The sequence below is a fragment of the Mauremys mutica genome, chromosome 1 (assembly GCF_020497125.1).
Source record: "Mauremys mutica isolate MM-2020 ecotype Southern chromosome 1, ASM2049712v1, whole genome shotgun sequence".
Taxonomy (NCBI): Eukaryota; Metazoa; Chordata; order Testudines; family Geoemydidae; genus Mauremys; species Mauremys mutica.
In genome coordinates this window covers 61,916,749-61,931,200 of record NC_059072.1, presented here as the reverse complement: position 1 = coordinate 61,931,200, position 14,452 = coordinate 61,916,749, and the positions used below count along the sequence as shown (strand labels likewise).

Genomic DNA, 14,452 nt, shown 5'->3' with positions numbered 1-14,452 from the left:
AGGTAAAGTTGAGGCTTAAATATCGTGCCTGTGTCAGTGCTTCTTGATCATGACCTGCCCATGCTGTGCCACGGTAATGCAGCACAGGTAGTTATGTAATGTAACACCCTGTATTAATCCCAGCTCTATGCAATATTTCAGTGTAGCAGGCGGGGTTGTTACGGGCGGGTTTCAGTATAGGATTTCAGCCTTAAACTTTAATTTCCTGGCTTCTGCTGGTTTGTGTCACAACCTTAATGTTGTTTAAACCGAATTGCATTTGATTCCCATGAGTTCAAACAACCAGGCCAGCTCCAGAGCTGAACGTTAGGTGTTGAGGCTCTGGGGGAGACTGACAAGAGGGTGCGCTACTGTGCATTCTTTTTTCACACTCGTGCATTCCAGTTCAGTGCTGAATACTGATTTGTTCTTTCAGGTGATGTGTCTGAGGTAACTGAAAGGGTGGGGAAGGGGAGAAAATAGCAAAGGGGAAAAAAACGTTTGTCATATAGAGAAGGCGATGGAGGGTGAATCCTGTTGTCTGATGTTTCGGGCTACATACCTAAACCCACCGAGCGCCCCATTTCATTGATCTGAGAATATGTTCGGTAATACAAAAGGATTCTCAAGAGCTATAATAGTTACAACCTTCTATGTTTCTTAATTTCTCACCAGGAAAATTGCTAACCTTTTAACCCCATCAGTGCTAAAAATCAGACGTGGAAAAGGTAGAGTATGCACACATGCAGTAAACACATTTAGAGGATGAACTCATTCTTCTCTCATCTCTCAGCCATTTGAAAGCTGTTGTGAAACAGAATTTCTGGCAACCTTGAATGTCCTAGCCAAGGTCAAATGGGCTCTAAATATCTTCTCACACCCTCCACAATATGAAGCTTGCTTTGATATAAACAGCTCCTGAAGGTGAGAACTGGATCTGAGAACTGTTTCACACTTAAGCCATCTACAAACTCTACTGTTTCTCACAGTTTCAGATTATTGATGTGAATCCAATCACTTCTCTTTATGGCAATGTATAATTGTGCGGCTGATGCCATGCCCAGCAATATAGCTCCCCTCCTATCCCCTTCGCTAATTAGTATGTTGTTCCAGTTTACCTGTACTTTCTTCTGCTTAATAGAAACAAGGACAGCTTGGTGTTGAATACTGCATGTTCTTTGCATTAACTTTTCTTTTGTTCAAATAGCACAGTTCTGTAAGGAAAATCTCTACACAGAAAAAACAAAAACAAATTGTCAGCTTGCTGCAAAGATGGAGTCTCTAGGAAAAAATAATAAAAATATACACGGCTGCTTGTGTTAGGGCACTGGGTCACTAATTGAGTGCAAGCTTTAAAAAAATGTTGTTTATTCCCCCCGCAGGGCATACAAAAGCATTGAGGAGGATGACTTGAAGTTTCCCCTTATATATGGAGAAGGCAAGAAGGTAGGCATGGGAGCTTTCCTTGAACCAAAGGAATAAAGAACTCTGTGCTGTTTACCACTCAGTGTAGCCTGTGGCAGTCCAATGTTTTCCACTCAGTATCTCTTTATTTTATCATTTTGACAGCTTGAAAGAATATTGTGTCTGACATAAATCAGTCTCTGCTATCTTCAGGGAGGGAAAAGCGTAGTGTATTAAAAGGTAGTTTTATAACAAACTTAGTCATTTGTTGCTCAATTTACTTTTGTTTTCCTTACATGCACGCAGCTCATAGGAGCGTTTTGCATTGTTGCAAATAAGCTAAAATGAGACGATCTTTAATTGCTGTTCATGTGCAGATAGTTCTCATGGCTTGGTTGTGAAATGCATTTTAAATGTGGATTGGTTGGGTGAAGAAGGCAAAAATCTATCCACTTTGCTGAATAAAACAACAGTTGTGTGTTTAACCATGATTTACTGTATACTGAGATAAAGGAAGCTGTTGAAATTCTGACATAAGGGGAGGCATAGGTGGGTGTGATCTCAGGGAAAGGTAACACATTCGGAGAGATAAGAACTAAAATTCCTTTTTTTTTTAATGATAATTTCATCCAAGTGCCACTGTGTTACCAATTGCATGATTATGAACAGCAAGATTATTTGCTCTGATCCCAACAAGCCTAGCTAGACGTAGCAATAGGATAAATATAAGGACACAGAGGTCTCAGTTTGCTGATATTAGTATGCTCACTGTGTTTTCAAACAGCACTTCCCCACTGTTTGGATTCTTATTTGAATACAGAAATATGCAATCTTCAGATATAATCTAGTTATGAAGGATTCAAACCTGCTGTAGCTTATCTGCAGGTTTGATGGAATTGGTTCTTTTGTTTGCAAAGTGTTGTGCACCTGTTATTTTTTAATTTATTTTCCCTTTCTTTTGTGGATGTAGTGTTTTAATGTATAATGTCATTTAAAGTAATCTTGGTCACTAGCTGGCATCCATAGCATAAGCTTCCTGGTTCAGAGGTGGCCCCAGATTCCCATCCCACTCACTGGAGGGTGATAGGAAGGTTGTTGGGAGAGATGTTAGATTCAGTGCCCTGTGAGAGTATCTTGCTGGCTGCTCTGTGGCGTGGTATTAGTTAAGGAAGACTCAGGAGTTTCTGGGGGAATGGCTGATGTTTCAAGGGAAAAGTGCTCTAGCAAGTAGGTGAGGTGTTTGAGGTAATTGAAGATCTTGTCTGTACTGGTTCTGCAGTCAGGAGAAGCACTTTGAAAGAGGGTATTGGGGAGTGAGGTGCATCTCTAAAACTATTGCTACTCCCAGTAATGACCCTGTTCATATTATTGTCACATCAGCGATCTGAGTTTGCCTCATGGTTCTTGTCTTGCCAAAGGAAATATGTGGCAGCACTCCATTATGAAGAGACATCCTACTGCCTTCATTATTAAACCCCCAAGGTGTTTTGGTTTTTTTTAAACTTTTTATTAAGGCAAAATTAAAATAAAATGTTAACATACTAAACCGTATATTACTTATTCAGGATCAGATTACTATTCAAAGAAACTGGCTAAAGATTTTGGTTTGCTGGATGAGGAGTCCCGCCCTCTGAATATGCTAAAAACAGTGCCAGGTGTCTAAATACCGATCTTTTTGGCACTTCTCTTGTGTACATTCTTGGTGTGAAAGTTTTTCCATTACAAGAACCATCCATATTTTATTACACAACAATTCTGTAGGAGGAAGGGGTCACATTTTTCTCTAGCTGCTAACAAAAATGTGATTAATTTGTAGTTCTGCTTAAAAGGTCGAACCTTTACTTGAGCTTTAAGGAAGCAGATCAGGGGATCTCTAGGATGCCAGCATTTTGTCATAAAATGAATCTCTTTAATAATTGCCTCCGCAAACCATCTAAATCCTGGACACATCCAGCCTACGTGCAAGTATATTTCCCTTTACCTGCAATCCCTCCAAAAGAGCTCTGCCCTAGTAGCAAAAACATTATGGATCTTAACTGGAGTCTAATGCCATCTATACAGTAATAATTTATAAAAATGATCTTTGAGCTACACATATTGAAGATGAATATCCCCTTTCCCACAGAGAAACCCACTCACCCGCATCAATTTCTTTGTCCAAATCCTTCTCCCATCTTTTCATCTGGGTTGTTTTCTTATCAACATCTTTTTCAATCCAAATTGTATGTGTTTTAGAAATTAAACCTTTTGTTTCAGCTTGCTCCTGGCTCAACTTTTCAAATGTGGTTAAAGGTCTAGATCAGGGGTCGGCAACCGGTGGCTCGCGGCTCGCCAGGGTAAGCACCCTGGCGGGCCGGCCCGGTTTGTTTATCTGCCGCGTCGGCAAGTTCGGCCGATCGTGGCTCCCACTGGCCGCGGTTCGCGGTCCCAGGCCAATGCGGGAGGCAGGAAGCGGCGCGAGCCGAGGGATGTTCTGGCCACGGCTTCCTGCCTCCCGCATTGGCCTGAGACCGCGAACCGCGGCCAGTGGGAGCCGCGATCGGCCGAACTTGCCGACGCGGCAGATAAACAAACCGGGCCGGCCCGCCAGGGTGCTTACCCTGGCGAGCCGCGAGCCACCGGTTGCCGACCCCTGGTCTAGATAGAGCCACCTCATATCCAGATTTCACAATAAAATGTTCGACTTATGGGATATTGACAATATGGGATATTTATATCACTTACATTATTACATGGTATAATTTGGTATGATTTCAAATCAGTACCGAGGAATAGCTGTCTGAATTTGAATAAGCTCAGCTCTCACCCACAGTGGACAGTCACTTTGATATGTCCTAGGGATAAATTGAAGAAGAGGGTCTTGGTGACAGGAATTTAAAAAATTTGTCCAGAGCTGCTAAGGTGGTCTGGATAAATGACCACCTTTTATTTTTGGTGACGTATGTTTCTTTTTAACTCAGCAATTACTATGAATAGCCATATTTAGGCTCCAGTCTTGTTAGAATTTTACCCCATGTTTGGATGGTCTGTTGTTAGCCTAGATGACCCCATATTTTAATTGTAAGAACATAAGAAAGGCCGTACCGGGTCAGACCAAAGGTCCATCTAGCCCAGTATCTGTCTACCGACAGTGGCCAATGCCAGGTGCCCCAGAGGGAGTGAACCTAACAGGCAATGATCAAGTGATTTCTCTCCTGCCATCCATCTCCATCCTCTGACGAACAGAGGCTAGGGACACCATTCTTACCCATTCTGGCTAGTAGCCATTTATGGACTTAGCCACCATGAATTTATCCAGTCCCCTTTTAAACATCGTTATAGTCCTAGCCTTCACAACCTCCTCAGGTAAGGAGTTCCACAAGTTGACTGTGCGCTGCGTGAAGAAGAACTTCCTTTTATTTGTTTTAAACCTGCTTACTATTAATTTCATTTGGTGACCCCTAGTTCTTGTATTATGGGAATAAGTAAATAACTTTTCCTTATCCACTTTCTCAACATCACTCATGATTTTATATACCTCTATCATGTCCCCCCTTAGTCTCCTCTTTTCCAAACTGAAGAGTCCTAGCCTCTTTAATCTTTCCTCTTATGGGACCCTCTCTAAACCCTAATCATTTTAGTTGCCCTTTTCTGAACCTTTTCTAGTGCTGGAATATCTTTTTTGAGGTGAGGAGACCACATCTGTACACAGTATTCGAGATGTGGGCGTACCATGGATTTATATAAGGGCAATAATATATTCTCAGTCTTATTCTCTATCCCCTTTTTAATGATACCTAACATCCTGTTTGCTTTTTTGACCGCCTCTGCACACTGCGTGGACATCTTCAGAGAACTATCCACGATGACGCCAAGATCTTTTTCCTGATTCGTTGTAGCTAAATTAGCCCCCATCATGTTGTATGTATAGTTGGGGTTATTTTTTCCAATGTGCATTACTTTACATTTATCCACATTAAATTTCATTTGCCATTTTGTTGCCCAATCACTTAGTTTTGTGAGATCTTTTTGAAGTTCTTCACAATCTGCTTTGGTCTTAACTATCTTGAGAAGTTTAGTATCATCTGCAAACTTGGCCACCTCACTGTTTACCCCTTTCTCCAGATCATTTATGAATAAATTGAATAGGATTGGTCCTAGGACTGACCCTTGGGGAACACCACTAGTTACCCCTCTCCATTCTGAGAATTTACCATTAATTCCTACCCTTTGTTCCCTGTCCTTTAACCAGTTCTCAATCCATGAAAGGACCTTCCCTTTTATCCCATGACAGCTTAATTTACGTAAGAGCCTTTGGTGAGGGACCTTGTCAAAGGCTTTCTGGAAATCCAAGTACACTATATCCACCGGATCCCCCTTGTCCACATGTTTGTTGACCCCTTCAAAGAACTCTAATAGATTAGTAAGACACGATTTCCCTTTACAGAAACCATGTTGACTATTGCTCAAGAGTTTGTTTTTTTATGTGTCTGACAATTTTATTCTTTACTATTGTTTCAACTAATTTGCCCGGTACCGACGTTAGACTTACCGGTCTGTAATTGCCGGGATCACCCCTAGAGCCCTTTTTAAATATTGGCGTTACATTCGCTAACTTCCAGTCATTGGGTACCGAAGCCAATTTAAAGGACAGGTTACAAACCTTAGTTAATAGTTCCGCAACTTCACATTTGAGTTCTTTCAGAACTCTTGGGTGAATGCCATCTGGTCCCGGTGACTTGTTAATGTTGAGTTTATCAATTAATTCCAAAACCTCCTCTAGTGACACTTCAATCTGTGACAGTTCCTCAGATTTGTCACCTACAAAAGCCAGCTCAGGTTTGGGAATCTCCCTAACATCCTCAGCCGTGAAAACTGAAGCAAAGAATCCATTTAGTTTCTCCGCAATGACTTTATCGTCTTTAAGCGCTCCTTTTGTATTTTGATCATCAAGGGGCCCCACTGGTTGTTTAGCAGGCTTCCTGATTCTGATGTACTTAAAAAACATTTTGTTATTACCTCTGGAGTTTTTGGCTAGCCGTTCTTTGAACTCCTCTTTGGCTTTTCATATTACACTCTTGCACTTAAGTTGGCAGTGTTTGTTCTCCTTTCTATTTGCCTCACTAGGATTTGACTTCCACTTTTTAAAGGAAGTCTTTTTATCTCTCACTGCTTCTTTTACATGGTTGTTAAGCCACGGTGGCTCTTTTTTAGTTCTTTTACTGTTTTTCTTAATTTGGGGTATACATTGAAGTTGGGCCTCTATTATGGTGTCTTTAAAAAGGGCCCATGCAACTTGCAGGGATTTCACTTTAGTCACTGTACCTTTTAACTTTTGTCTAACTAACCCCCTCATTTTTGTATAGTTCCCCCTTTTGAAATTAAATGCCACAGTGTTGGGCAGTTGTGTTCTTCCCACCACAGGGATGTTGAATGCTATTGTATTATGGTCACTATTTCCAAGCGGTCCTGCTATAGTTACCTCTTGGACCAGCTCCTACGCTCCACTCAGGATTAAATCTAGAGTTGCCTCTCCCCTTGTGGGTTCCCGTACCAGCTGCTCCATGAAGCAGTCATTTAAAGTATCGAGAAATTTTATCTCTTCATTTCGTCCTGAAGTGAAATGTTCCCAGTCAGTATGGGGATAATTGAAATCCCCCACTATTATTGGGTTCTTAATTTTGATAGCCTCTCTAATTTCCCTTAGCATTTCATCATCACTATTACTGTCCTGGTCAGGTGGTCGATAATAGATCCCTAATGTTATATTTTTACTAGAGCATGAAATTTCTATCCATAGAGACTCTATGGAACATGTGGATTCGCTTAAGATTTTTACTTCATTTGAATCTACACTTTTTCACATATAGTGCCACTCCTCCCCCTGCATGACCTGTTCTGTCCTTCCGATATATTTTGTACCCCGGAATGATTGTGTCCCATTGGTTGCTCTCAGTCCACCAGGTTTCTGTGATGCCTTTTATATCTATATCCTCCTTTATCACAAGGCACTCTAGTTCACCCATCTTATTATTTAGACTTCTGGCATTTGTGTACAAGCACTTTAAAATTGTGATGCATAATAATAATAAACCAAATTAGGCAAAGCTAGTCCACCCTACTTTTACGGAACTTAAAAATCACCCTTGGTCTTAGGTTTCCATATGAATTTTAATAGTGCATCCTGCCATGTTTCTGATGTCATGTCAGGGATACCAATAGAGATGTACTGAAAAATATTACTGGGAGGACATTCGTCTTTACCAAGGCTGCTCTACCTAGCCAAGTTATTTCTTAGTCGTTCCATTCTTCCAAGACTTTCATAATTTTATTTCACATTGAAGGATCACTTGCCTTAAAATGATTTTTATGTTTCTCCACAGTATTTATTCTCAACTATTTTAAAGATTCCTTTACCCATTTACGTTTATGTAGATGTGACAACAGTTTGTTTTGACCCTTTTGGGAATATTAATTCCTAAAATTTCAGATTTATCGTAATTTATTTTGAAGCCTGATACTTACCCAAATTCCAAAGTTCTATAATTTTTAATGAGGCTTCTGGCTCCTGCAGATATAACAAGATGTTGTCGGCATGAAAAGCTATTATGTGTTTAATCCAGAAGGCATTCTGATGCCTTTTACTGTGGGACTGTTTCTCTCACTCACTGCAAATGGCTCCATTGCCAAGCAAACAACAGGGGGCATAACAGCCATCCTTGTCTGGTACTCCTAAACAAAATAAAAGGAGGGAGGCACCCTCAATATTTAACTTACCTGCCTTTTTTCAAAAGCTGCCTACCACTCAGCATCTTCCCTCTTTCCAGGTGGTCAGGGGGATGTTGCATATAACAAATGACAATACTTCAAGAAAGAGCTATCAAAATATTCTGCTGACAGAGTGCTCCCATTGACTAACATGCTGGGTGCTTCATACACTTAATATAATTTAGTACTTCTAGTGCAAGTAGTACTTGAGGACTCTTACAGAGAGATTAAGGCTCCATTGTCCTAGATTGTGCACAAACAACTGTCCCAGAGAGCTCACAATCTGGGCTCTAGACAATGCATAAATTAGAATAAACAGAAATGGAGAAATAGGAGAGGGGAGAGGAGAATAAGGAAATGGTAGAGAGAGGTGCATTAGATATTTTTAAATTCCTGAAAACAGATTAATGAGAGAGAATTTTGATTCTGGTTGGGATTACACATTTTTATTGTACTGGCCTTTTTCTCACTTAAACACACGCACCATTCATTCATTCATTCTCTTTCTCTCTGTGCTATATATAATTTTGAGACAGCAAGTATTTGCAGCAGTCCCAAATTTCACAAACCACCTGAGGATGCAGTGGATGCTAAACCCACTCCTGAACTACCCCAGGGAATTTAATTTATGGTCTAGAATGATAGGCAGGTTTTTTCTTGGCCCTGCAGAAAGGGAGAAATTGAAGTCAGAGTGATCCTGGTGGGTAATCTTTTCACTTTAACAATTTTAGCTGCTTAAAAGTCACTATCTATGTTAAGTATCAGAGGGGTAGCCATGTTAGTCTGGATCTGTAAAAGCAGCAAAGAATCCTGTGGCACCTTATAGACTAACAGACGTTTTGCAGCATGACCTTTCGTGGGTGAATACCCACTTCTTCGAATGCAAGTTAACTATCTATGTTAACTCCCCCATATAGGGGAGGAGACATTGAAAAAGAGAGGTAATTCCGCCAAAAGCCCTAGCAGTTGTGTGGTGGGGTCAGTTGTTAATTCTCTACCACATTAACATTGTGTGTGGAATTGGCTTTGATATTAATGCGTTTCTCTTGTTTCCAGGCTCGTGTCATGGCAACTATTGGAGTAACTAGAGGACTTGGAGACCATGACCTGAAGGTGCATGACTCCAATATCTACATCAAACCTTTTCTGTCCTCATCTCCCGAGGTACACCATCCATGGTTTTGTTACATGATTTATGGGAGAGAAGGAAAATTAATTAAACTAAGCGCACTTTGTTCATCCTGAATTACCCTCAACTGTGGACAATGACCAGAATGTTATTTGATCACTTAAATAAATGTGTAAATCAAGGATAGAAATAATGACAGGACCGATGCCACTCGCTACATAGTAATGTAGTTTTCATTCCTCTTCCTACTGCCCCAGGAATGTATACATTCCTGTCAGGCCCCTGATGCCTTCCCGCCTTGTAAGTGTCAGAGTTAATGTCCTTCTGCCGAAGGGCACTAGATGTGATTCTGCAGCTGCTTCATGGTCAGCCCAAGGGTTCACTTTTCAGTGGCACAAGATGCTCTTCCCCCTACATTTCCCTTTCAGTGACAGAGCATGCTACTGACACAGAATTTAAAGCCCATGTCAGCTTCTGAAATAAGAGAATAGAACCTAGATACTGGAGTCCCTGATTTCTTGCATGGCAACATGGAAACTACAGCTTGTACACAGACAGAACCCCAATGTCTAAGGAGGAAAAATAGCCAGGGCACATCAAAATATGCTGCACACCTGCCCTTGATCCACTTCCCTTGCAGACCCAATACTTAATCTGTAAGGCCTTCAGTCAGTTGGGACCTGACTTCAGAACATTTTCAGTTCATCACTATCCAATACATGGTAGCTGATGGTATTTGGAGTAAATCACTTCAGAACAGGAGGCAGGGCATTTTCAGTTGATGGTCCAGGATGTTGGAGTGACCCACTGGAGGTTCTTAGAATGAGTCTGAGCCTGGCTGTCTTCATCAAAAACTCCTTTTTGCATAAGCCAACCCGGAATAACAAAATATACAGAATCAATAATGAACATTATATTGAAAACAGTAAGCAAGCCAGCTCAAGCCTACGGAGCTGAAGAGTAGAATCCACTGTGAACACATGAGTCTTAATTACCATGGGTCAAATCCTGAGAGTTCTGCACCTCCCACTGGCTTCAGCAAATACTCAACAGTTGCCAACATTTAACCTAGTAGTTGAGACCTACATGCTATGGTGCTGAGTGCCCCTAGTAATGACAACGGAGAGGGAGCAAGCGAGCGTGTGCACACTGAAACATAGTGTTGCTGCCAAACTAACAAGTCCTGACTAAAAAGTGCTTGCACTGAGGCTTGAAAAGACAGCTACAGAGCGATTCTGGTCACTTAAAGTAAAGAAGTCTATTGACAGCACCCATCATTCTTCCCCGCTCTCATTCTGCTCCTTTCCCTGTTTTTTTTCAGTGTATACCATGTCTTACTTTGGAACCATCTCTGCTGTCCCAAGCCAGGGAATCAGCATTTCTGCCCGCATCGTTGTTTTGTGCCAGTGTAATGCTGCAATTCTATCTCCTCTTTCTGGCACTCCAAGATCTGGCTCTACTGTAGTATCTCAGCAGGATTGACCTTGCCAATCGCTGCAGTAACATTCATTCATGCAATATAAAGACCTTGTAGGTTTCTATTTTGCATCTTGTAGGTTTTTCCAATTTGTGTTTGAGTTCCAAAATGTGATGCGCACAACACGTACTCTGAGTCTCAGACTCTGCAAGTGCCTGATCAAATGGCAGCAAAAAATGTCCTTGTTTCCATAGCCTTTTGGCAGTTAAGGCTAGCAGAAATGTCATAGGGGGCAGTAGCAGGAAATGAAGAATACCAGCCCTAGCAATCTTGAGATAGAACCAGCAGAAATCAAATTTCTAGGAGAAAACAAATACATGTGCCAAAAAAACCACACACCGAACAATGCTCTTGTCTCAGATATTATCTATATATTGTCAGGAACCTGCAATACATCTTGTAGACAAAGCTATGTTAAGAAGCAATGCCTTGTGCTGCCATGTGGGGGACTTGAATTTGGAAGTAAATTTAGTAGTAATAATACTTGCAGCTTCTATAGCACTTGCTCATCAGTGAACCTCAAATAATTACATAAAGGTGGGGGGAAAATAATTTCTATTTTACAGACTGAGAATCTGAGGCATAGAGAAGTTAGTTACACCGTGAGTCAGTGACAGGATAGAACTACATCTTCTGACTTCAGGTCCTGTGCCATAGCCACTGCCCCCTTTCCCAGGCCAGGGGAGAACATGGCAAATTTGTTTCAAATCGTAAAACAAAAGCTATGATATGAGATTGCAACAGAAACCATAACCATATAAATATCTGAAGCAGACGACTCAGAGTCTAAATCCAGAAGTGTAGGTTTAAGTAACTTTTGGATGAATCAAATTTTATTATAATAGACGTACCAACCCATGAGAGGAGCAGACCAGTATCCAAGTCTGACAATCAGCATTCGGTGATTCAGCTGGTATGAGACAAAATTTGGAAGACTTTCACAGCTCTAGAAAACTGAACCACTTATAATGAACTGGAGAAGCACAAAGCAGACTTACCAGAGCTGAGGATATCTCAATTGTATTACATATCTATTTTTCATAGTGAAATAATCATTTGACAAATCTTAATATGAAATTCTGGCATTAGAATTCAATAGGAATCTTGTCCCTGTATCTGGGAAGTAAGATTTGGTTTTAAGATTCTTCAAATGATTACTCACCCATTCATTGGAAGAGGCATGCATCCGATGGCGCCATTTGGTCTTTGTTACTTCATCTGATCACTCGTCTGACTGAATGATGTGGAGATGGAGAACTGAAGAACCTTTTCCCATAAAGGCTGTGATAAAAGAGCTTGCTGAACACTTCACAGTATGTAAAAGGAAACCACACAATGTTAGACTGACATCAGTGTTTGGGAGAAAGTTTTAGGACTTCCATTTAAAGGAACAAATCAGGTAAATATTTGGAGAGGGACTGTTTGATTCAGGAGAATCGAGGTGATATCAGGAATAGCAGGTCAAATTTGACTAGCTTGGAATTCTTTTAGACTACTACTGCCAGGGAAGAAATGAAAAATGTATTAGATGGTCTTACACAGCACTTGGATTTCTCAAAAAGCATTTGAGAAAATGTTCTGCCTCATAGGTTAATGTAAAAGACAGAGCCATGGAGTAAGTGGAAAGTTGGCACAGTACACTGGGAATTGGCTAAAGGGCAGGAAACAAAAGGTAGCAGTAAAAAGTTAAAAGGAGGTTAATTGGTGAGTGCTGCAGGGAACAGTGTTGGGACCAGCTTTTCATTATTTACATATAAATTACTTGGAAGATGGTATTGAAAGAGATTTCCATGTTTGCCAATGAAACTGCATTGGATGACGCTGCACGTACAAGGAACAATACAATTAGGAAAGGATTTAATTTATTGAAGTAGCTGTGCTGATGGATAGTAAAGGCAGCTGAAGCTGAATATAGAGTGTTACCCCTCTTGGCTTGAATTCCACTGGGCCAGGCTGGTTCAGGAGCGTCTCAGGTGACTGCAGGCTCACGTGTCAGTTTGCTACGGGTAGTTTTCAAGCCAGAGTTGGCTGGCTTGCTTAAGAACATGAATAGGATACCACATCAGGTGTGGCTCTTTCACAAGCCAAGTATAGCCTTTTGCAGGTGAGTGCATAAGAACGGCCATACTGGGTTAGACCAATGGTCCATCTAGCCCAGTATCCTGTCTTCCAACAGTGGCCAATGCCAGGTGCCCCAGAGGGAATGAACAGAACAGGTAATCATCAGGTGATCCAGCCCCTGTCGCCCATTCCCAGCTTCTGGCAAACAGAGGTTAGGGACCCCATCCCTGCCCATCCTGGCTAATAGCCATTGATGGACCTAGCCTTCATTAATTTATCTAGTTCTTTTTAGAACCCTGTTATAGTCTTGGCCTTCACAACATCCTCTGGCAAAGAGTTCCAGAGGTTGACTGTGCGCTGTGTGAAGAAATACTTCCTTTTGTTTGTTTTAAACCTGCTTCCTATTAATTTCATTTGATGACCCCTAGTTCTTGTTTTATGAAAAGGAATAAATAACATTTCTTTATTACTTTCTCCACACCAGTCATGATTTTATCATATCCCCCTTCAGTTGTCTCTTTTCCAAACTGAAAAGTCCCAGTCTTATTAATCTCTCCTCAAATGGAAGCTATTCCATGCCCCTAATCATTTTTGTTGCCCTTTTCTGAACCTTTTCCAATTAAGTATATCTTTTTTGAGACCACATCTGCATGCAGTCTTCAAGATGTGGGCAAACCATGGTTTTATAAAGAGGCAATATAAAGAGGATATTTTCTGTCTTATCTATCCCTTTCTTAATGATTACCAACGTTCTGTTCGCTTTTTTGACTGCCACTGCACATTGAGTGGATGTTTTCTGATTACTATCCATGATGACGCCAAGATCTTTCTTGAATGGTAACAGCTAATTTAGATCCCATCATTTTATATGTATAGTTGGGATTATGTATGTATGGTAGGTCCTGTTGAGATGTAAACACAAACCTGACCCATCCTTTGTATCACCGATCCAGGATTTGGTGATGGAGTATTTCCTCCACACACATTAAGAGTGTTGCTGAATAACGGAATGCACAATCCATATCCAGATAGAGAGAGTGCATAACTGTGAGCTGTAGCACAGAGCATCCACTGCTAAACCTTAGCAGAGGTCTGAAGACCCCAGTCATGGTGTAATACATCTTGACCCGCCCTCTCCTTGCTGGCTGGCTGTGCAGAAGTGACGCTGCTTCTTTGTAGCTAGCTTTAAACATTCCTACTTTTAGATATGAAGTTGCGGTATGAGCTAATTAAGACAAACCATGAGGTAGATCCCAAATTGTCCATCCTTCCTGATGACCATTGGAGGTCGACAGAGGGTTTCCTAAATGCATAGAGGGAGCAGGGGGAGTTTAGGAAGTAAGAGGGAGTGGAAGTCATACAGAGAGTCCGTCTGGATTGGGAAAATGGCTTTTGCCCAGATTGCCTGGTGGTCTGGCTGGCCGGCCAGCCAGCCACCCACGTCTGTGTGAGCTAGAGAGTTCTGTATCCATTTGAAGCGCATGCAAGTTTGAGTGATTTGTGTCACAGCGTAACATCATTTAAATCTCATATCTGCTGAATTTCCTGAATTCTTATTGAGGAAGGGCAGCATGCAGGGGGTAGCTCAGGGGTTTGGGGAAAATGGCTTGTGAGCTGGAGTTGATAAATAGCTCTCAGCCACATAAAATGCCTAT

General features: G+C 41.3%; 1 protein-coding gene across 3 annotated transcripts in view; it reads left to right on the top strand.

Moving 5' to 3' along the window:
• The window catches only part of PPM1H (protein phosphatase, Mg2+/Mn2+ dependent 1H), a 232,889-nt gene that overhangs the window by 200,986 nt on the left and 17,451 nt on the right, over nucleotides 1–14,452 (top strand). For all 3 annotated transcript variants that reach the window (XM_045032965.1, XM_045032956.1, XM_045032973.1), the window contains exons 7-8: nucleotides 1,362–1,425; nucleotides 9,187–9,294. In XM_045032965.1, coding sequence (XP_044888900.1) covers nucleotides 1,362–1,425; nucleotides 9,187–9,294 — 172 coding nt within the window. The remainder of the gene's footprint in view (nucleotides 1–1,361; nucleotides 1,426–9,186; nucleotides 9,295–14,452) is intronic.